Source organism: Arctopsyche grandis, chromosome 6 (genome assembly GCF_051622035.1).
Source record: "Arctopsyche grandis isolate Sample6627 chromosome 6, ASM5162203v2, whole genome shotgun sequence".
Lineage (NCBI taxonomy): Eukaryota > Metazoa > Arthropoda > Insecta > Trichoptera > Hydropsychidae > Arctopsyche > Arctopsyche grandis.
Window position 1 is genome coordinate 25329789 of NC_135360.1, and position 22223 is coordinate 25352011.

The window sequence follows — 22223 nt, forward strand, 5'->3', positions numbered from 1 at the left end:
ACAATAAATTGATTTAAAAATTGGTAATTGAATTAAATGTCTAGTCATATTTTTTTGTGAATAGTCAAAATTTTTTATGAATAATAAACGACAACATTAAGGCATTGTTACTCAAAAAAGTACTCATGGAAAAGTTTGTGTATTACTGCATTAATTTAAATTAAAATAGTACAATTTTATTTAACGGAACTATTTCAAACTATTTCATCAAAAAAATTACCAACATGAAAACAGCTTTAACAATTAAAAAACTATAAGGGAAATGCTTTAGTTTTTGGTCGGCAGCCCAAATGTACTGGAGTGCTACAAAACAGGTAATGAACAAAGCGTGCCAGTAAAAAAAACTAGTAAATCTATATTAAAATTATATTTTTAATAATAATAATACAGATAATATAAAAACTACAATATTTATTAAACATTAATGACTCTCTTCGGGTTTAATTTGAAAGCTAACACCTTAATGTTTGCATACATTGTAATTTACGGGGCGTGCCACTAGGTGGCACACGTGGCATATGTTGCTACTAGGGAGTCCAATTTATCGTAATTTCCGTTTACCGGTAATGCAATATTTTTTTTACCAATAACCGGTTTACCGATAAATTACCAGATTTCTCGGATCTCAAAAATAAATTACTTTTTTTGCTAAATATTAAATGTATACACTATCGTTCAATAGTTGTGATGTAATTTTTCAGTTTTATTTAATTTTTTCAAAAAAGTCATTTGGGTAGGTTCCTTTTCCAAACTGACTTCAGTTTTATTTCTAAAAGCTAAAAGAAGCCCTTCTTTTACAGAGAACACACTTTTAGTCATAGATGGAACTAATGCAATATCATCATTGGAATCTTAATCTATAGCGATTGGCGCAGTTAAAAATCATTAAAAGTCAAATTAATTAATGGAAACGTTATGAATTTATATATGTATGTAAAAAAATAAACTAATGCTTAAAGTTAAAATAATTTAGGTAAATGTTCAAGTAAAATTCTGAATACCTTCTGAACAATCAGTTCAATACCTTCTGAACAATCAGAATCACTTTCTTATAACGAAAGGTTGAAAAGAATGAATCTCACTACACTGGAGATGAAAAGTATAAAAGGCGACTTTTTTCGAAGTTTTTAAAATATTAATCATCATTATAACAGAAAACTGCCCAAATATTGCTCGAAACTGCTCAAATCTCGTAAAAAAAGCATTTGCTGAGCAATGTTTTGGCAGTTTTCTGTACGGCAATTTTCCTATGCGACGAATTTTCGTGCGACATGAGATCCACGCGGGCGATTTTCGTAGCGGCGGTTGTCCTGGTAGTGATTCACATTTGAGATGTAATCTGTTTACCTATTAAATGTAGAGATTATAGCCCTGGTTTATTCTAAAACTCTATAAATACTTATAGGGCTAAGATGAAGAAGCAAATCTGTGGTTGATTCATTGTTTTATTAATATTTACTATATTTCTGTGTTTTTATTACATTACCATGCGGTGTTCACTTTAATAGACATTTAAATACTTTCTTTTATATTAATATATTTTTTTCGCTCTATTTATTTTTTATTGTATTTTTATTATGTATTAGCTGAACCCGGATTGCGTTGCTATGCCACAATAACGCATGCAATTCCCGTTCCCGTTTTTCCCGTTCCCGAGTTAACATCCAGCGTTTTGGTTCATACTTCTCGACGTATTTCAATAAGTTAATGTTTCAGTTTCAAATTGATTCTTAATAATCAAATTCAATTACGATTTAAAAATGAAAATTAAAAATGATTTGTCGGAAAAACGCATGTGTAATTATTCAATTGTTTGTCTTTTTTATCTTCACAACGCAGATCGCGACGCGAAAACATTTGAAATTATTGCGTTCGAATCGGCGCCTATGAATCGAAAAAAAAATCGAATGTGTTGATTACGAACCAACGAACGGAGGTTACATATATGCATATATACATACATACATATATGCAAAGTCTCTTTCGAAATTATATATTAGATTAATTTGAAACTGACACATTCACTTATTGAAACACATCGAGAAACGGGAACGGGAATTGCATGCGTTATTGTGGCATTGCAACGCATGCCTAGTTTTAAGTATAAATAAAATAAAATGGTAGCTTAAGAGGGCTGTACACCCGAAACCTTTAATTTGTTGCCGTTTCTTTCTTCGATATAATATTGAGTGAATGTATATATTGAGTGAATGCGACAATATATACCAATATACATATTGAATGAATGCGACAGTTGCGCTTCGACTAGATAATACGTATTTTAAATCGACAAAAGCGAGGTTTCGTATTTTCCGATTTTTTAAATTTTTTAAAATAATTTCATCATCGGTATGAGAAATATATTTTCTATGCACCTGTGCGCGTATTTTTTTTTAAATTGACCGTTAAATAAGCACGCTGGACTCTTTTCGTGGGTGTAAAAAAGAGGCGATTTTATAGATGTTTGGCGGCTCCTAGCTCCTATAAAAAATAACTAATCAAAAAAATAAAACGATAGATTCATCATAATGGTGGATATTCATAGCATATTAAAAAAATAATTTCTTTAGTGCCATAATTGAGGAAGGGAGAAGTCTAATACGTTTGTATGGACAAGGCGCTGGTGACCAGCCCTCTTAACAATACATACATAGCCAGCAGTTTGGCTTAGTGGTAGCGTATATATTTAGCATCACTGAGGTCAAAGGTTCGAGTCCTCGCCACTGCTGGTTAGATTTGGGGGTTTTGTGACTCCAAATCGATCGTTTCTCTATCAGAGTTTGCCAATTTTATCTGATCATTGCTGAAACGGTTCCTGAAAATTGGTATTAGATCTAATCCTGTTGTCACAAAATCTGCCTGTGTATAATTTGTAATAATTATACACAGTAATCGGAAATCTATAGATATCTCTATCGACATCTCTATAATTTCGTATTTATTGTATGTATAAAAATTGTATACAAAAAAAATCTAAAAATAATCCATAGATGTCACTATGATTATTATTTCTGATTAATTGTTATATGCTATATATTCTGATTGTATATGTATGTATTACTGTATTTCTGATTCCTGATTGTTTATGAATTCTGTATTTCGTTAACGTACACCCGTCGCATTGGAGCAAATCTGTAATGGCGAGTGTGTATTGATTTTTATTTTTTATTTATTTTTTATTTTACATATATACCAGGAAGGCCTTACAGGTAAATCCCAATGCGCCTTCCTGGCCAATAACAAATACAAATGCAGCATTTTTATTATAAGTCGTTGAATTGCGAGACACTGAAAAAACTCGCAAATTAACGAGACATCTATGAATTGTACATAAATTGTTATTGTACATCAATCAAATTTCAAATAGTGGTGACATAGTAGGTAGGAAGGATTTTTAGCCAATTTTTTTTTTCCGGGAACCGTTTCAACAATGAAATCAGAGAAAATTGGCAAACTCTGATAGGAAACGATCAACCTGGAGTCACAAATCCAGGTCTGACCAACAGCATACTCTGAAAAATTCATTTTCATTCAGGGATTGAACCCGGCACCTTCTTGATGGTAAGCAGAAGCTTAACGTCCGAGCTATGCTGCTGGCTGATTTGTGACAATAAAATAAAATAACAAGTACAAACAGTATTCTGAAATATCCTCGCGATAACCATGGCCGTGAATCGTGGCGTTACGGTCGCACGTCGCAAGAACGACACGCGGGGTCGAGAGGAGAGGGAGCGAGGGCAAGGGGGCGGCAGCAGCAGCTGTCAGTTGGCGCCGGTGTCAGTCGGTGGTGTGGCGCGGTCGCGTCAGGGTCGCGTTTCGAAAATAGGGAGAGCGAGTGGCGCGATGTCGTCGCCGGGCGTTCTGCCGATGTACGGTCGGCCGACGCACGGGGCGCCGCTCTCGCTGCTGTCGCGGCGCTCGTTCCGCCCCCGCGAGAAGTACCTGATCGTGCTGGTGCTCGCCACCTTCGCGCTCGTCTGCTTCGGCGCGTTCTTCTTCCTGCCCGAGTTCCGCAGCTCGGGCTCGGCCGTCAACGAGAGCGTGTACCGCGTGTACCGGCGCATGCAGAAGGCCGGCCCCGAGCTGCTGATCCCCGCGCCCCCTTTGCACAACGAGGTGGCGCCTCCGCCCGACCTCGTGCGCCACAACGACCACCGCGGCCCCCACCACGACCCCCATCTGCTGGGCGACCGCGACCGCCTCCGCGCCAAGATCGACGAGGAGCACGCCGTGCGCAACGAGGGCCTGGAGCGCCCCCAGCTCGACCCCCGGCGCCCTTCGCCCCCCTCCGCCGACGTCTCCTCGGGGCCCGTCGGCGCGGAGCCCCCGCTCGCCCCTCCCGACGGGGCGCAGCTCCCGGACGCCCCCCTCACGGTGCCCCCCGCCCCCAGCGACCGCTACCCCGACGTCAACCGAGGCGAGGATCGCGACCCGCAGGCCAGGCTTCGTCGCGACAAAGTCAAACAGGTACACACACACACACACACACACACATCATCATCATATATTTATGTTTATATGCACTCGAAGCGAAGATGCAATGTCAGCAGCGTTGACGTTTCGCGCCAAACGTCAACATTGCGCTCTTCCGCCTACTTTGACATTTGTGTGTTTGTTGTATGCGGACAAGTCAAGGTCTTCCTCTCTCTCCCATTCGATTGTTTATTTCCCGTTCGTACACGTCAATTATTTGTTGTGACCTACTTTTGTAACGTGTGAATAAAATTTACACGTGTGTATGTATATATGCACGAGAATTCGATTGTTAATTTGAAATGAAACAAATGAGTGGTGCAATTCAATACGACGAGTTGATATGCACACATTTTTAAATAACAAATGAATGTCGTTTTGTTTATTTTAAATAAAATTCTCTCTCTCTCTCTCTGTCTCTGGTCGATTGTGCGAAAAGAAATTGAAGATGTGTATACATATATGAATATGCGGATTTCTGTTTACAAGGTAAATACGATACGTTTGCTTTCGAAATTGATCTTATGTATGTGTGTGTGTGTAATGGGAGCTGTTATTTTCATAATAATTAATCTGTGTAATACAAGTTTTGTTTTTATTGTACTACGTAGGTAGGTATATATGTAGATGAATTTATGTAAAATTAATATCGTGCAAATTGACTGATTGTGTGTAATGTTACATTGTTTAATTTGAAATTGTATTATATGAATAAGTCGCCTGTATATATTTTATTTTATTTGATAATTTATATAGAAGTGTTGCGGTTTGATTAACCTTTTGAGTGCTGACGTTTTTTCTGTTGAAAGCCCGCCATGCTGAAAATTTCGCCAACATTTCCAACTAGAATTATGTATTTATAAATCTAATAGAAAGCAGGTAAAAAATCGTAGCTAATCCAAACAAACCCTAGATCACTACCCTAGATAACCACCGCCGAGGATTTTGAGTTTTGTTAAGGTGTGTTTAGACCAGAGAAATGTAATAATAAAAAATATTATAATAGATTTTAAGAATTTATAAGAGAATCGTAGCTCCCTTATCAGGCACAAGAGCTACTCTTATCTGATAAGGAATACATGTCCAACTTTGAAATAAACATTATATCCTGTAAATATATGTATATGAATAAAAAAAAAAAAAAAAAAAACAACTCTATTTTAGACTCTAATATATGTACATACATATCTTGTATGTACAATAAACAAAAGAAGTCAATTAATGAATGTATTGTTCCAAAACTAGTTCCATCTTCTTCATTGCTGTTGAAATGTAATGCTCACTATCTAAATTCCATCCTTACTATAGAATACATCGAACTACAGATTTCCATCGGGTAGTTCTGCTATGGTTATAGATTCAGAAATTTCGGTGTAAATGAGTCTTTATAAACGTTGACAAAATAATGACACAGATCACGCGACCCACGTTCAATGCTACCTTTAAAGGCTTAGCAGGTAGTATTCTTGTTTACTTTGTGCATGAAAAATTTACAACGCCTATCGGCGTTTTGCAGGCCCATGGACCGATCGGCGTTAGTCAGCATTCAAAGGGTTAGTATAAATGTCCGGTATTAAAGAAGAAGAAATAAAGAGGCGTATGAAATTAGGATGGAGTGCATTTGGACAAATGACTGTTGTTTTGACTCAAAAATGCCACTCTGTCTGAAGACAAAGATCTTTGATGAATGCGTTTTGCCAGTGATGATGTATGGATGTGAAACTTGGACATTGAACGCCAAGATATGCTATACAAAGTCCGATGCACTCAAAGAACACTTGGGTGAGAAGTATGACTAGGGTAGTGGACATAGTGGATAGAAGAATGGATGAAAAGTAGACAAAAGAAGTGTTAGAATGGTACCCGAGAGAATGTAAAAGGAAGACCGCAGGGAAGATGGTTGGACGAAATTATGAAAACGTGTGGGGTGAGGTGAATGAGAGTTGTGCAAAACAGATACTAGTGGAAGCGTGTTGGAGGGGTCTTCATCCAGCAGTGGATGTGAGCGGCTGTATGTACATAGATGATGATGATAATGATATGTATATGCGGATTTCTGTTTACAAGGTAAAAACGATACGTTTGCTTTCGAAATAGATCTTATGTGTTTGCAAATGAGAGCTGTTTTATTGTATTACGTAGGTAGATATGTAGAAGAATGTATGCAAAATTAATATCGTGCGAATAGAATGACAAAGTGTAATGTTACATCATTTAATTTGAAATTGTGTTATATGAATAAGTTTCCTGTACATATTTTATTTTATTTGATGATTTATATACAAGTATTGAGGTTTGCAACTTGAGACGCAATTAATTATTTATAATTAAGGCTTTTTTTAATTACTCCGAATACCGATAAGTTATCCAATTAAATTTATGTCTTTTAATATTATCTTTCATCATTTTAATCTAACGAAAATGCGTGTAAATAGTATATATGTACTAGTGATAATACTCTTCTTTGCATTGGATCGTTTTACATAAATGAATATACATACCTATGTACACAGATCAAAGAATTTTAAGTAATACCTATGAAATTAGGACGGAATGCATTTGCAGGAATTGAGATCATTTGGATAAGATATACATACGTAACTCGTGGAAGCGAAACTTGAGCTTTGAACTCCAAAATGCTGTATAAAGTTCAATGCAGTCAAAGACAGGAGAGGGATAAGGTACGACAAGGCTAGTCGATATAATTGAGAGAGTAAATCGCATGAAATGTCAATGGGCAAGTTAATGAAATGGCAATAGGAAGTACTCGAATAGTACCCGAGAGAATGTAATGTAAGGCAACAAGATGGGTGGATGAAATCCTAAAAATGTATAGTATGAGATGAATGAGAGTTGCCCAAAACGGAGACAGTGAATTGCAAATGGTTGCCATATTTTAGACTTTCCCGCTAATACATGTTGATGATGATGAGGGATATCATCATCATTTACAGTCATTGGCAATCCACTGCTGGATGAAGGCCTCTCTAAACACGCTTCCACACGTCTCTGTTTTGCTCTCACCCGTCTCACACTTTTTCCTAAATTCGTCTACCCATCTTCCTTTTGCATTATTTCGGGTACCATTTAATGCAAAAGGAACACTAGCACTTGTTTTTCCACCTGTCATCCATTTTGCTAGCTACGTGATCGGTTCATTGTCATTTCAATCTCTTCACTCTCTCCACTACACATATATCCTTGTCATACTTGTTACCCATGTATTTCGCTTCATATCTTTCCTCATTCTGCCGAGCATACAGCGTTCCGTACTTCTTTGAATGCATTGGACTTTGTGCAGCATCACTAAGGAACGGCGGACAAGATGCTCGACGGCTAAAAAAATGGTTCACTATTGTCAATTTCTATTTTCAACCATTTTTTTTGCTCCTGCTTTATCAGATAATGGAGCGGTCTATTGTTATTTTATGGCGGCAACTCGACCGCCGATCTCCATCTCATCACTGACTAAACACATTGATCGAAGATCTTTTTCTTCAGCCAAAGTGGCATTTTTTCCCTCTTCTTTACTACCGGATGTGTCTATTATTTGTCACAAATATAAATAAGTACTGACTCTATACCCCCATGTAAGAGAAAAGTAGATACATATATATTTATATGAAATTTTATATACGCAGATGTCTAAAATCTGGACTTATTTTTTAAAACGGTTGCCAGTCGTCGGATATAATCCTGACAGGTTGAAATCTCGACAATCCGAAATTTGGGGGAGCTTTAAAAAAACCTTATTTTTCCGCGCCGAGGACTAATTCAATTAAAATCGTTCCATTTCCTCGGGATTTCAGATTATGACTCCAAATCCTTTTACATTGCATTGTATGTAATTCGTGGCTGAAGATGAGAAAAATGTTCGACTTTTTACCATACTACCATAAATATACAATCTCTCATCTTATTTATGAGTTCCGATAAAATCATCTCGTTTTCGACGAAATTGGTATTATGCCTACTTTCTATGTAATTACTTACGTACACACACGTGCTAATGGTACGTCTGACTTTGTGGGAGATGAAGAAGATTCACCGCGCGCTCTAGAAACGCTTCTCGGTTTTCACCGACAAAACTGTAGGTACACACTATGTATGCATAATGAAATTTCATTACGTTAATTACCTTCGGCGAGATTACATTACGTCAACGTTTCAGGTGTCTCGGGTTTCTCGTGTATTTAATGGACTCGCATCGCTCTCGAAACTCGTCTGCGAAATGCCACCACTCTGGTGTTCGCTAAAACGGCTTCGCTTATTTCAAAGTTTATGTCTTATAAGAAGATTTGTACATATGTATGTATGTATGCGCATATATAAAATGTAAAATTATATTCTTGCACCTTCCCACACCGTTTGACTAATGGAAACTCTATGTATTACAAATGCTCGATGGAAGCTTTAGCGCCATGCGACGTTTTGTTTTTGGTTTGCTTTTGAATTCAACAATCGATCCAGTATACTCACTTCAAAGCTGATTTAGTATTGCGCAATATGTAGATTCTGAACGATTGGCATACGCGAGTGACGAAGCGGTGGATCAAATTAGTGACTGTTCCAATATTGCAAGATCTTCCCAAAAAGCTTCAATAGATAGATGCCTCTTTTCAACTATAATTTACTTTAGTATTGATAAGGCTTAATTGTACAAATACGGCATTAAGTGGAGAATCTCGTTCATTTTTTTTTTAACTAAGTTGGTTAGTTCCATTGGGCGAAACTATCTATGTATGTATGTATAATATGTAGTTTCAGCACATGCCTGCGAGCTACGTTTCGCAATGGTTGGGTTTAAGTGTTTTGTACACTATTTTACAATAATTGCATTATTTTCATATCATTGTACATAAAATGAAATTCGATGATTTCCAAATGCTATTTAATGTCTGAGAAGAATTCCCTTTATATGTTTCTTCACATTGCTTAGGTACGAAAAATAATCTGAAACTTTGTTTTCTTCAGTCCACTCTCGATGTTCCTTAAACATCGTTTCTCACGTCTACACTGTTGATAAAATATGAATATATTGAATAAAATATTATTTTGAAATAATTTTAAATATTGATCATCTTTTCCAACTAGAGGTATTTCCAGATTCCAAAATTCGCTGTTATCGATGTACCCATACATATATACATACATACATACATACATACATATGTATATTCGATGGATGTACAGTAAGATGCAGAGAAATCGCATCACTTTCAATTGTTCGATGTTTTCGATTTTTTTTAATTACATGAAGCTATACACAAGTTTTTTTGGTTTTATTATTTGATTTCAACTATTTAACATGTTTTACGATTAAAAAAGATTATTTATATTTTTAAATTAAGGCGTGATACGAATTTTAAAAAAACATGCAAAATAGGGCATTTTTCTTATATGTATTTCAAATGTCTCTAGCTAAAATAATATTACAGTATATATTTTTCTATGAATTAAAATACATAGGCAATGGACATATGACAACAATAAATAGTAATATAATAATTACTAGACAATCGTCTTGCTTCTATGATGGGATGGTACCTGCCGGCTGGGACAATACGACTTTTTTTTAGTATGTCGTCCGAAATTTCTGCAAACCATACATTTTCAACAGTTTTTTTTAACTCATAATTTGCCCCACGGTGTTGTTTTTATTCCCTTTGCTTTATAATAGCCCGTAAATATTCGATCGGTTGTAAGTCGGGGCTATTGTCTGGTCATTTTAGTGATGAATATCTACTTTCTCATTGTATTTTTTTATTAGTAAAAAAAATAGCCGTCCAAACTTAATAAAATGCTATTAAATTTGTTTGATGATATCAATCACTTATTTTAAATACAATAAATATCATTTGTGCCCGATGATAATTTGCAAAATCGGCCTGAAATTTTGAAGTCGGTTGACATTGAAAGATGTTGTTTAATAAAAGGCGGAAAAAAATTCCCAAATTTTTTTCATAGTCTATAGTCTTCACTGTGCCATTGAAAAAACGTAGCACCTCCATGCCGTAATACGAAAAACATCCCCAAATCATTTGGCCGCCCGGTTTTCAACTATTCTAGTAACACACTGATAACTGAAATGTTCGTTCGGCTTTCTCCTCATCCAACTTATTCTGTCGGAGTCGCCAAGATTAAACTTGCTCTCGTCAGTAAAGATTACATTCTCCCAATCATCTTAAGTCCAAATTTTGTGGAATTTTTCGCAGTAAAACCATCTTTTTCCATATAACTGCCGTTAAAAAGGGTTTAGGGTCACTAAAATGACCAGACAATAGTCCCGACTTACAACATTTCGAATATTTACAGGCTATTATAAAGCAAAGGGAATAAAAACAACACCCTGGGGCAAATTATAAGTAAAAAAAAACTTTTGAAAATGTATGGTTTGCAGAAATTTCGGACGACATACTAAAAAAAAGTCGTATTGTCCCAGCCGGCAGGTACCATCCCATCATAGAAGCAAGACGATTGTCTAGTAATTATTATATTACTATTTATTGTTGTCATATGTCCATTGCCTATGTATTTTAATTCATAGAAAAATATATACTGTAATATTATTTTAGCTAGAGACATTTGAAATACATATAAGAAAAATGCCCTATTTTGCATGTTTTTTTAAAATTCGTATCACGCCTTAATTTAAAAATATAAATAATCTTTTTTAATCGTAAAACATGTTAAATAGTTGAAATCAAATAATAAAACCAAAAAAACTTGTGTATAGCTTCATGTAATTAAAAAAAATCGAAAACATCGAACAATTGAAAGTGATGCGATTTCTCTGCATCTTACTGTACATAGTTTCACCGGTTACCATACATTTATATTTATTTCAATTATATTTGTATTTTCTGTATATTTAACATGGACTTTAGAGATTGCACTATCTTTCATATCGTCTGGAATAAAAATGTATTATTACATATTATTAATGTCAATTAATTGGGAAATTTTTTCATAGTAATGTAAGCTGAAAATAAAGTAGGTAAACACACACACCCATCTCAGAACTAGATATTTTAGTATGTATATAATCAAACCATTACGCTAATCGTTAAAAGCGAATGTCGTAACATCATCGATTGAACTTCCTTACAGAATTGTAATGGCAAACTTACACATACTCGTATGTATGATCTAGATATTTACACGCATACTTATATTTTTAGCGGAAACGAATCGAAACGTTTAGAGAAAGTCGCCTGTTGGTCACGGCGAATTTTTTCTGTTCGGTTTCGTCGATGATCCGACATTTACACTTCTCGTGCACGGAACCAACGGTCAGTGAGAGGCGCAATGATGACAACAGATATTCACTTTCACTGACATCGTTATATGGCAATTTGGCTACAGAAACTTTTCGGCTAGATGATGGCGCATACGTATACACATATTTTTCGATTTTTGCATTCTTGTCGTCTTGCAGATATAATGTACATACATATGTATGTATGTACATATATTCGCCGGCATTTTCTCTCGACCAGTTTTTGTCGCGTCAACCTTGACGTATCTAAATTAATAAAATATTATAGATCACGTCTTCTGATGAGCAAGAGTTTTGTTTATTTGTTTGTGTTTATTGTAAGGTGACCATTTTTTCCAAATTCATAACCAGGACATTTTTTTCCAAAAACATATTTCTAAGAAAATCAATTACTTATAACAAAGATTAAAGAATCGTGGACGCACATTTATGAAAAAATTAATTCATTTTCTTGAATGCTCTTATAAAATTCTACACAAGACTGGTTAAAATTAAACTAAGCGATTACCAACATTTTAAGGTTTCAATATTTAATTTCGTGTTATCACTTGCCTATATATTGTTCATCAAGGTAAAAAATCCTTCAATTAAACGGAAACAAAATTTGACTAATTTGCCAACATTTTTGTAGGAGACATCATTTTCGCCGAAGAATTTGTAGATTTATCCATCTATTAGAAAAAAAAATTCTAAAACATACAAAGTATACTGGTTTTATCTCACGACTTACCAGCACAGATACCAAAAAAACCAGTACTGTTCTGGTAAAATCAGTACGAATGGTCACCTTAGTTTATTGGATTTATTATACTTAGTATATTGAATTAGTTTATTGTATCTGTATGTATAACTGAATTGCTCCGGACTGTAATGTAGCTAGCTATCAGTCAAATGTCTTTGAAGACGAGTAAGCCGAATAGGCCAATGCACTCAAACTGGCTTTAACTGATCGAAATTAAGCTTCCGGTCACATATGTATGTACGTCGGGGCACATCGGTCATTGTTGTAATACGAGTATATTACAGTATATGTATCTACTTTTTGTATTTTGTGTACATAGTGACGCGATCGACTAGATGCTGATCGACCTTGATGACTCGGAGTAACCTTGTCGCGTCGCTTCGCCGTGCACACGGCCTTATCAGCGATGATGTAATTTTGTATGTGTATTTTTTTTCATATCACAATGAACTTGCGGGTGTATCTATTTTTTTTCTTTTTTTTTTTGGCATATTCTTAAATGTAACAATGCTAAAATTCAGCACAGGTGTTTTTCGAAATCATTCATATTATTATATTTTATAATGCATACGTATTTGCGTAGACGCGATTTATGGTCTCATTGTTCCCCGGGTCACGGAATGATGTAGCGCTCAATTTTTGCTAATAACATTAGCACTTAATCATGATTTGTGTTGTTGAATGTGCAATTCATATTTGGGCTTTAATTTTTTTTTATTTATTGTATATATTTATGTATGTATGTATGTACACACATATATATGTATATATATTTTTTTTTCGCGTTGTTTCGTTTTGCGCATACACTAATATCGAAGCTCACGCCTACTTTGAGACCGTTAAAGAACGAGTTTTTCATCCGCATATATGTATGTTTGTGTGTATATAAAAATATTTAATGTATATAATAATGTATTTTATATACACATGTGTACGTGTTTATTTTTCGCTATTTACCTTTGGTATTAAACAAATATGCAAGACGTGGATATGTGCTTTGTGTTGTTTGTATCGCGTCGTTATCGTTCACAACAACAAACATTTTCCAAATTTGAATTACACACGCTGTTTATTTTGTTCGTTCTCAGGAAGAAGACGTTTTGGCAGTGTTTCGGGCGTTTTTTAATTTTTTTTGTGCACGTATATTTTCAGCTGGAAGTTTCGGTGCAATTTTGGACGGTTTTTTTGTTTAGCCTGCATATTATATTCAAATGCAAAAAAGTGTTGCTGTATGTGACTAATCCTGTTTTGAATTGACTGGTAAAGTACCTTGAAATGCTTTTAGTAGATCAAATTCATCATGTTTGCATGTACGCCTTCTCGTCACGCAAATGTTCAAGAAATAATTGTGGTGTAATTAATTTGAAGTTTTTGTCTGAAAATGAATTAGTTTTGGAAAGAGTGTAATTTTCTGTTTTTTTTTATTGTTCCGTCAGATTTATTGTAGGTGTTGTTGGATTGAAGCCTTGCTTTTTTTTAAGACTATGTATGTAGTCTTCTATAGGAGGATCATCTACCGTTACAATTTTGGTTATTGTTTGTAAAAAAAAGTGGCACCTTATGTATATTACCGACGAAAGTCGGTAATATACATACATATGTATATTACCGACGAAATGACTACGTAGAAAAAGATAAGGCAAATTTAAAAGGAGTCTATATAACTAAAATTAGTCGAACATCTTTTAAAAATTCAACTTAATTCATTAAATATTATACAATATGGTAATAGAAGTCCATAGTCAAAAACATTTATATCCGGTAATAGAGAAGAAATTAAATTACATAGGATGGAGTGGCGTATTGAAATCTAAAATGCCACTGCCTGAAGTTCAAGATCATTGTGTTTTGCCAGTGATGACGCATTGATGCGCTCAACTTGGGCATTGAACGCCAGAAGGTTGCATGAGGTCCAGTGCACTCAAATAAATATGGGACGCTGTATGCTTGGCATAACGACGAGAGAAAATGGAATTGCTCGAATGGTACCCGAGAAAATGTGAAAGGGTGAAAGGAAGGCCGCAAGGGAGATGGGTGGATACAATCAGAAAAATGTGTGGAATGAGATGGATGAGAGTTGCTCAAAACTGAGACGAATGGGAGCGTGTTGGAGAGGCCTGTATCCAGCAATGGATGGTGAATGGCTGTCAATTATGGGTAGTTATGAAAAAATGATTTTAACAGCAAAAATCAACCTTTTTTCTTATTAAAACGGTTTTGAATTACTTTTGTCATAATGGTCTTTTGGGAAAACTTCTAGTGTTTTTCTATTTCTTCTTTGGCTTTGAGGCCCTTTCCCTCTGGGTACGCCACTGAATGAAATCTTGAGAACATATTCAAATTACATTTTTTTACTAACACCACTTTGAAAACAATGCCAGGATGAATTGTCGTTCCAAGCCAGTCTCCACTTCACAGCGAATACGTTACAAGACCGAGTTCTTTCCATTTGTGTTTATTACCTACATATGTATATGTATATCATTGATGTGCATTTGACCTAACAAGCCGCGCACGATATTGTCCCGCCGACGAACTCGCGCAGTACAATCTCGTAAATGCCGCGCCGACAAACCCGCGCCAAATAAAACTACAAAATTAAATTAATTCTAAAAAAACTGAAGTTCTTTTTGGATTATAGGAAGAGGGGAGAAAAAAGGTCCATTTGAAAAAAAAAATGGGAAGCACTGTTACGTAAGATTCGTTAACTTTATGCAACCGAATACTATTTTAAGAATTCAAATTATTGAACAAAGCAACTAGGCTAAAAGTACAACTGTCATGACCAGACTTATGTATTTGACCAAAACTCGCCTTTCTGCTATTGGTACTGCAGTCGGTAGTACCGTTATATGTATTATACATAATAAGTGGAATTCACTTAGTTATTGGTCCTGTTAGCTAAGATTAGATTCCCAAAAGATCAATTATTCTTGCTATTATATGTGTAAATGTAAATAATACTGTTGAGTCTCGACTTAATTGATCAACTATTTGTACATGCATTGCCGGACGAGTGGTTTAACATCCAGTAATCGCTTTTCGTTTAGTGGGGAAATTTCGAAACTTGTCCATTTTCATGAGTTTCGGTCAACTCGACAGCATCCGCAAGTCCAATAAGTAACATCCGTTTCCATTTCATTCATTCTTAATCTGTCTAGGGGGGGGAGGGGGGCGACCATTGTTAAACCGGTCACGACTTCCTAGACATTTTTTTACGTGTCGTCGTGGCAAAAAGAAACTTTGCTCCGATTAGTGTTTCATTGTGCGTGGCACTCGTTAAAATATTGATGGCACGCTTTTTTTTGCAATGCACATGTGAAAGTCGAGAACTCGAATAGGTAGGTAGATCTCCGGATGCGATGACCTTATGATACCTCATCGTTCACATTTAGAATGTAGATATGTACATCAGTGTGTTTTTTAGGCACAAGTGCTTTGACGTATAATTTTCGAGAGTCGCCTTTAAAATGGCGATTCATTCAATATTTAAGTTTAAAATGCAATCAATTATTTATATTTTTAATTTATACCAAGAAGACCTAACAGATAACCCCAATGCGCCTTCCTGGCCAGAAACATATTACATGTGATAAAAGTATTATTAATCAGTATTTTACAAAGTAAATACATACATATCAATTAACAACCACAGAGACATATGGTCAAATTTGTAAATTTGCAGCATTTTATACAATTCAGCGATATTCGAGATTGGTGAAAATTCGGAATTTGCGAGAAAATGGGTAAGGTTGTCAATTTTTTGGAACCGTTTCAATGGAAATCAGATAAAATGGCAAACTCTTATAGGAAACGATCGACCTTGAGTCACAAATCCAAGGTCGGGCCATCAGAAACCAGTGGAATTTGAATCCGTGAACACTTTGTTCAAAACATTATATGCTAACCACTAGTCTATTCATCATGAATCATTGTATTGTAATGGATTAGCAGCTGTGATATTTTCGCGGGAAATTCTAAACACAAGTCGTTGTACACATAGTTAGTTTCATTTAGACTTCTAGTCTCTAGAAAAAACTAAGCTCATTTAGTTTAGTTTAATAGTGAGTTTTGGTAGTATTAATAATTTCATATTGTAACGACCCGTAAGTATTCCGAATTACACGCCATTATCACGTTTTCTGCTTCCATTATAAATCCATGGTTGAAACAACAAACAGCAATAATTGTGAGCCATTATACCTACATATATAATATAAAGCACTCAAATATGTGGTCGGGAAGGCTTCTACTACAAGACTAAATATCGAAGTACATATGTACATACATATGTAGCTTGAATTTTTAAAATTAGTGATGTTGAAATAAATTTGTAGTCATCGAACTAGCTTAAGTATACTTCCGTATACATAAATTTTGCTGATACTTCAAGCCTCATTATTTCGTTCGATCGATCGCGAGGAAACCGTACGAGGTGTTCGTTTTGATGAATATTCAAATCGCATCAAACCGAGAACTCCCCATCTACCCATCTCTGATACGTTATACATATAGGTACATTTGCATGAGTATGGAACGACCCACATATTATATACGAATTTATACATATTTACTCGAGATATTATTTGGCACATCACGCATAGGTACACGTCGGCGCTCCCATGCATATTTAATAAGTTGAGCCAATAATGAACGCAGGCGTCGTGATTTGCGTACAGCAACAATAGATTCGTGCAGGAGATAGTGGCGAATGCAAAATTAGTTCCGAGCCCATTTTACGCAAAACAACCGTTAATCAAGTTGTTGAACGCGGTGATTTATGCGGTGTGATGAAACCTCGATTGTGCCGGACGAGTTCGAAGGTTTTCTTTTTTTTCGGAAAATTCTCGGCGTTGAAAGTCATGACTGCTGAATCACGCCGATGTCAAGGACTTCTGATCTGCTAATTAAAGGTCTGATTTAATTTTGTATTATTAAGTCATCTATGTATTTATTTTATTTATTTTATTTTACATATATACCAGGAAGGCCTTACAGGAAAATCCCAATGCGCCTTCCTGGCCAATTACAAATACAAATGCAGCATTTTTTATTATAAGTCGTTGAATTGCGAGACACTGAAAAAACTCGCAAATTAACGAGACATCTATGAATTGTACATAAATTTTTATTGTACATCCATCAAATTTCAAATAGTGGTGACATAGTAGGTAGGAAGGATTTTTAGCCAATTTTTTTTTTCCGGGAACCGTTTCAACAATGAAATCAGAGAAAATTGGCAAACTCTGATAGGAAACGATCAACCTGGAGTCACAAATCCAGGTCTGACCAACAGCATACTCTGAAAAATTCATTTTCATTCAGGGATTGAACCCGGCACCTTCTTGACGGTAAGCAGAAGCTTAACGTCCGAGCTATGCTGCTGGCTATGTAGAACAACTCCTACAAAGGCTTTATCGTCTAGGTATATTGAAAGTATAGCATGATAGTATGATAGGACACAAACAAACAATGGTTGATTTTTTATGTTTCCATGTATTGATATATTTTTTTTTTATTTTATTTCATAGAACACGAAAACTCGCCTTTACAGATCGGTGAACCTCAAGATGCTGAATAACTTGAGATTAGCAAGAGAGATAGGAAAGGTGATACCAATTTTATAGGAAACGTTTCAATGAAAATCAAAATAATTGCCAAACTCTAGTAAGAAACGATCGACCTGGAGTCACAAACCAAGGTCTGGCCAGCGGCGGGAGTCTAGTGGGAATCGAACTCGTGACCACTCTGCTCGAAAGCATAATATGCTAACCACTAGTCCACGCCGCTGGTTATCATTCCCGTTTGCCCCCAGGACGACTAGGGTATTAAACTGGTACATATACATAGTGGGTAGGATGCCAATTTGATGTAGAAACCGTTTCAACAATAAAATCAGATTAATTGTCAAACTCTAATAGGAAACGATCAACGTCACAAATATCAAAGTATGACCAGCAGCACTACAGATTATACTTGGAATAAACTATTTTCGAATAAATTCTTTTCAATCGAGGTCGGCTCACGGGATTGAACCCGGCGACCTCTCGGTGCTTAACATTAACGCAACCACTGAGCCATGCTTCTGGCTAGCTTTAAATTCTAAATTGGTTTGCGAATGTAAAAAAAATTCTGACGCCAATTTTATGTGTCAAATTGGCGTCACATCTCTCCCTATATTTATCGTTGGCTATTTTTTACAACAGTGTTATCAGTAGACTCCGGACCCAAAGCGCGCCATTTATTGTTCAATTGTTGTAAATGCTTTGTTAAAGGTTCGCCGAACCTTTTTTTTGCACTCTGGCTTTGTAAATAGAGCCAAACCGCCCCGATTTCTGGAAAAAGCACGCTCTCTATCCGTAATCTAGTTATCAGTGATGGAAAACGGTGAGATATTAGGTCCATATTTTGCATGTATGTACATATTACCAGCACTCTGACCGATTCAGATTGTGTCTTTTTCTTCATATTCGGTCGACCCCCGACCCTCCCCTTATACATAGCTGGAATTCCCTCACGCCCAGCTTTCTATGTGGTGCCTATAGGGCTTTAGTATTTCTTACAATTACTCCAATAAATTCAAATCCTTTCGCATTCTAACACAAAAAGCGTTCATTTACTAAGCTCATTGTAGTGTGTAAACTTTTAACTCTGATATACACAGTATTGTTGTAAGAAAGATTTTAAGCTTCCTTAATCTTATTCTTGTTTCAATTTTTGACTATAATTTGGCAGAGCAAAATAGATTAGTAGTTTCAATGAGCTTGATTTCAATAAGCTAGGGTCGTGCATCTTTAATTGTACAACTTAAAATTAATTGATACAATAACTCGCCTGTGCATATGTACATACATTGTCTTTGTTTCTCAACGAACAACGACATAATACATTCAATTAGGCACACACCTATATATTTATGTCTCAACAGTGTGCAGGTATCTATGGAACTCATTTACGATTGTTAGTCATCACTTTCAATTCAACGCTCTTCCAAAAACCGGGTGTGACTAGCATTAGAAATTGAGCGAATCGTCGATTGGGAACATCATCGTCGGAGAAGACTGGTACTTTCAATTAGATAATTGACCAACCGTCGAAACATTTTCTAGCGAGTATTATGCATATAACAAATAGCAGTGTTACAATGCATATGTATTATAATATTGAAAATTATTCAATTGGATTCAAATTCACATGTATTTATATACTCCGCTTGTACTCTACCGATTAACGATTGGTACGTATGTATGTATGTAATTTCATAAAAACGTTGTTAAAAATGTTGTTATGAAATCGATGGTGCATTGCGAGGGGATGAAATAACCATTTTGTCGCGTTAGTCAGAGCACTCGCGTTGGTCATCAATTGTCATCCGACGCCAGATGAGCCGACATCAATTAAACGACTGATCAACTAATTGCCACGGCCGTGACACACATTGTGGTTGAAAAAATGTACATATGTATTGGTAAATAAAAATGTCCATAGTCGTCTACTCTGCCAAAATCTCTTTATTGGGATTATTTTGTATTATTTGGGTCTCACAAAATCTCTTATCTGCTTTATTATACTATTTGTGATGTTTGGTTGTGCGCTCTCCCTCTCATTTGCGATTCAAGTCTCGCCGATTTGACGATACCTCATCGGATCCTCCCCAAAAGGTACGAACCGTAGGTACTATACGCCGTTGGCGGTTTTGCGTTGATTGGGATCTGTGTTTTGAAATTTTTGCGATTGTGGGATTTTTGGCTGGTCTTCCGATGAGTTTTTACTTTATGTTTCTATTTAAAAGGTGTTTGATGGAACATTTTTACTTTAATGCTTGTTGATTGTGTGAATAAAGTAAAGATTTTGTCTCAAAACTCATATGCTGACACCAACTACATAATAGTATTTTCAGTTGGTGTCAGCGTAGGGATAATTTTGTTTATATTTTCTCTTGTTATGCCGTCGATAGCGGTCGACAGTTTACATATTTGTAAGATAATGTATTTTTATCTCATGGTTGTGATAACCTATTTCTGTTGAGCTGGTTTTAAATGTATCAGAAACAAATGCTTTTACATTAAAACTGTATTATAGCCGATCCGCTGTAGGAAGGCACTTAGGTAAATCGTACATGCTGTCCCTTTCACCCCGTCTACACCTATAGCATTTCGTACGTATTGTCTGCATGAAATGCTATTGGCCGAGAGGTGGTGTAAGAGACAGCATGTACATTTTTTCAATGTCTCTTCCTACAGCGGACCAACTGTAGTGATAAATACATACATTAAAATAGATTTTTTGTAACGCATTTCAAAATGTATCTATATTAAAACATCCTATTACATTAAAATTGCATAATTTATAATGCAGAAATATAATATTTGTCATTTTCAAAAACTAGTATTTTTCACTCCCCCCTTTAAGTGGCACGCAGTTTTGGTTTTTATAAATTTTGGTGGTCTACTGTTTGATAACATATAATCAGTATTATGTTTTCATAGTATTTTGTATGTAAAAGATGTTGATCAAAAACATTAATTAACACCTTTACATGTAATTAAATACATATGTATTATAGAACATTGTTTCATAAGTTGTATAATCATTTTTATGCCAAAGAATTCTTTATGCCTTTTTTTTTTATAGAAATCGATCGTTCGTACTTACATTATATATGTATGTATTGTGCGTTTCGTAGCATTGGCGTGTCGTGCTAAATTATTAAAATCATATTTTATTTAAAATTCTATTGTCGAAAAATACGATTTGAATAAATTAATGCGTCGATTACAATAAATATATTTTTTTAGGCATTGACGCAAATTGAGGCTTGGTAACAACATTTTTTTCTCGCGTATTTATTATTATAATCGATAGCGATAAGTTCAATGTCGAACGGTTACAGCGATACTATTCGAGATTTCCGAAAGTGTTCACATCGTATAATACATATGATACATATTTCAGCGAGTGTATCAATGATCTGCCGTGACTCATTAATCATCGCGGACCTGGCTAAATTTTCGTCGATTTTCTCCACACGCGAATTAAGGTAGAAGGGACGTGTGTATGGGGTGGGGTGTGTTTCCTCGCCTTAATTTTCCTCGGGTGCATTTTCCTCCCCTTGGCCCGTTTTCAACCTAACACACAAGAAGCGCGCTAACGAGCGTTTGGTCTCCGCATTAACATCCTATTTGCATTTTGATTAATTCTCTAGTGATTTTAAAAATGCTAATGTCGGCTTTTACCCTAGAATCCGGCACCCCACTTGCCATGGTGCAACCGAGTGCACATCTCGAGTGCAGACTTCATTGATATTTTATGCGTTATTTCGCCTCGTATGGATACACTTCCGAGTGTTTGCTTTTAGCCGACGCCCGTTTGATTCGAGAGCTTGGAGCAGTTCTGTGGATTCGTGAAGGACGCAATTCGTTGATACTGTTTTTTTTTTATGGTAAAGTTGCGTTCAATTAGGACACCGAAGACTGTGAGTCTTTTGTGTGTTTCCTAGTCTTGACGTCTTAACATTTAGCACAGACCTTTCTATATCTTCGTGGGTACTAATTTGTAGTATAAACGAAATAGAGAAAGTTAAATGAGTTTGTAAGTTTGAAACATTTTTGTATTAAATTGAATGGAGATGATTGGTCTGAATGTTTAATCTAATCTATAATTTGGAAAGAGACTTTGTATGTATCCTTGGTCGTCGTTTTCGTCGTTTTCGTCGTCGTCGTCCGTAGA

General features: G+C 35.7%; 1 protein-coding gene across 1 annotated transcript in view; it reads left to right on the forward strand.

The window, feature by feature from the left end:
* The first annotated feature begins 3741 nt into the window (after positions 1-3741).
* LOC143913193 (mannosyl-oligosaccharide alpha-1,2-mannosidase IA-like) overlaps positions 3742-22223 on the forward strand; it is a 185124-nt gene continuing 166642 nt past the window's right edge. The window contains exon 1 of the mRNA XM_077432846.1: positions 3742-4467. Within this exon, the coding sequence (XP_077288972.1) occupies positions 3844-4467 (624 nt within the window). The 5' untranslated portion in view covers positions 3742-3843. The remainder of the gene's footprint in view (positions 4468-22223) is intronic.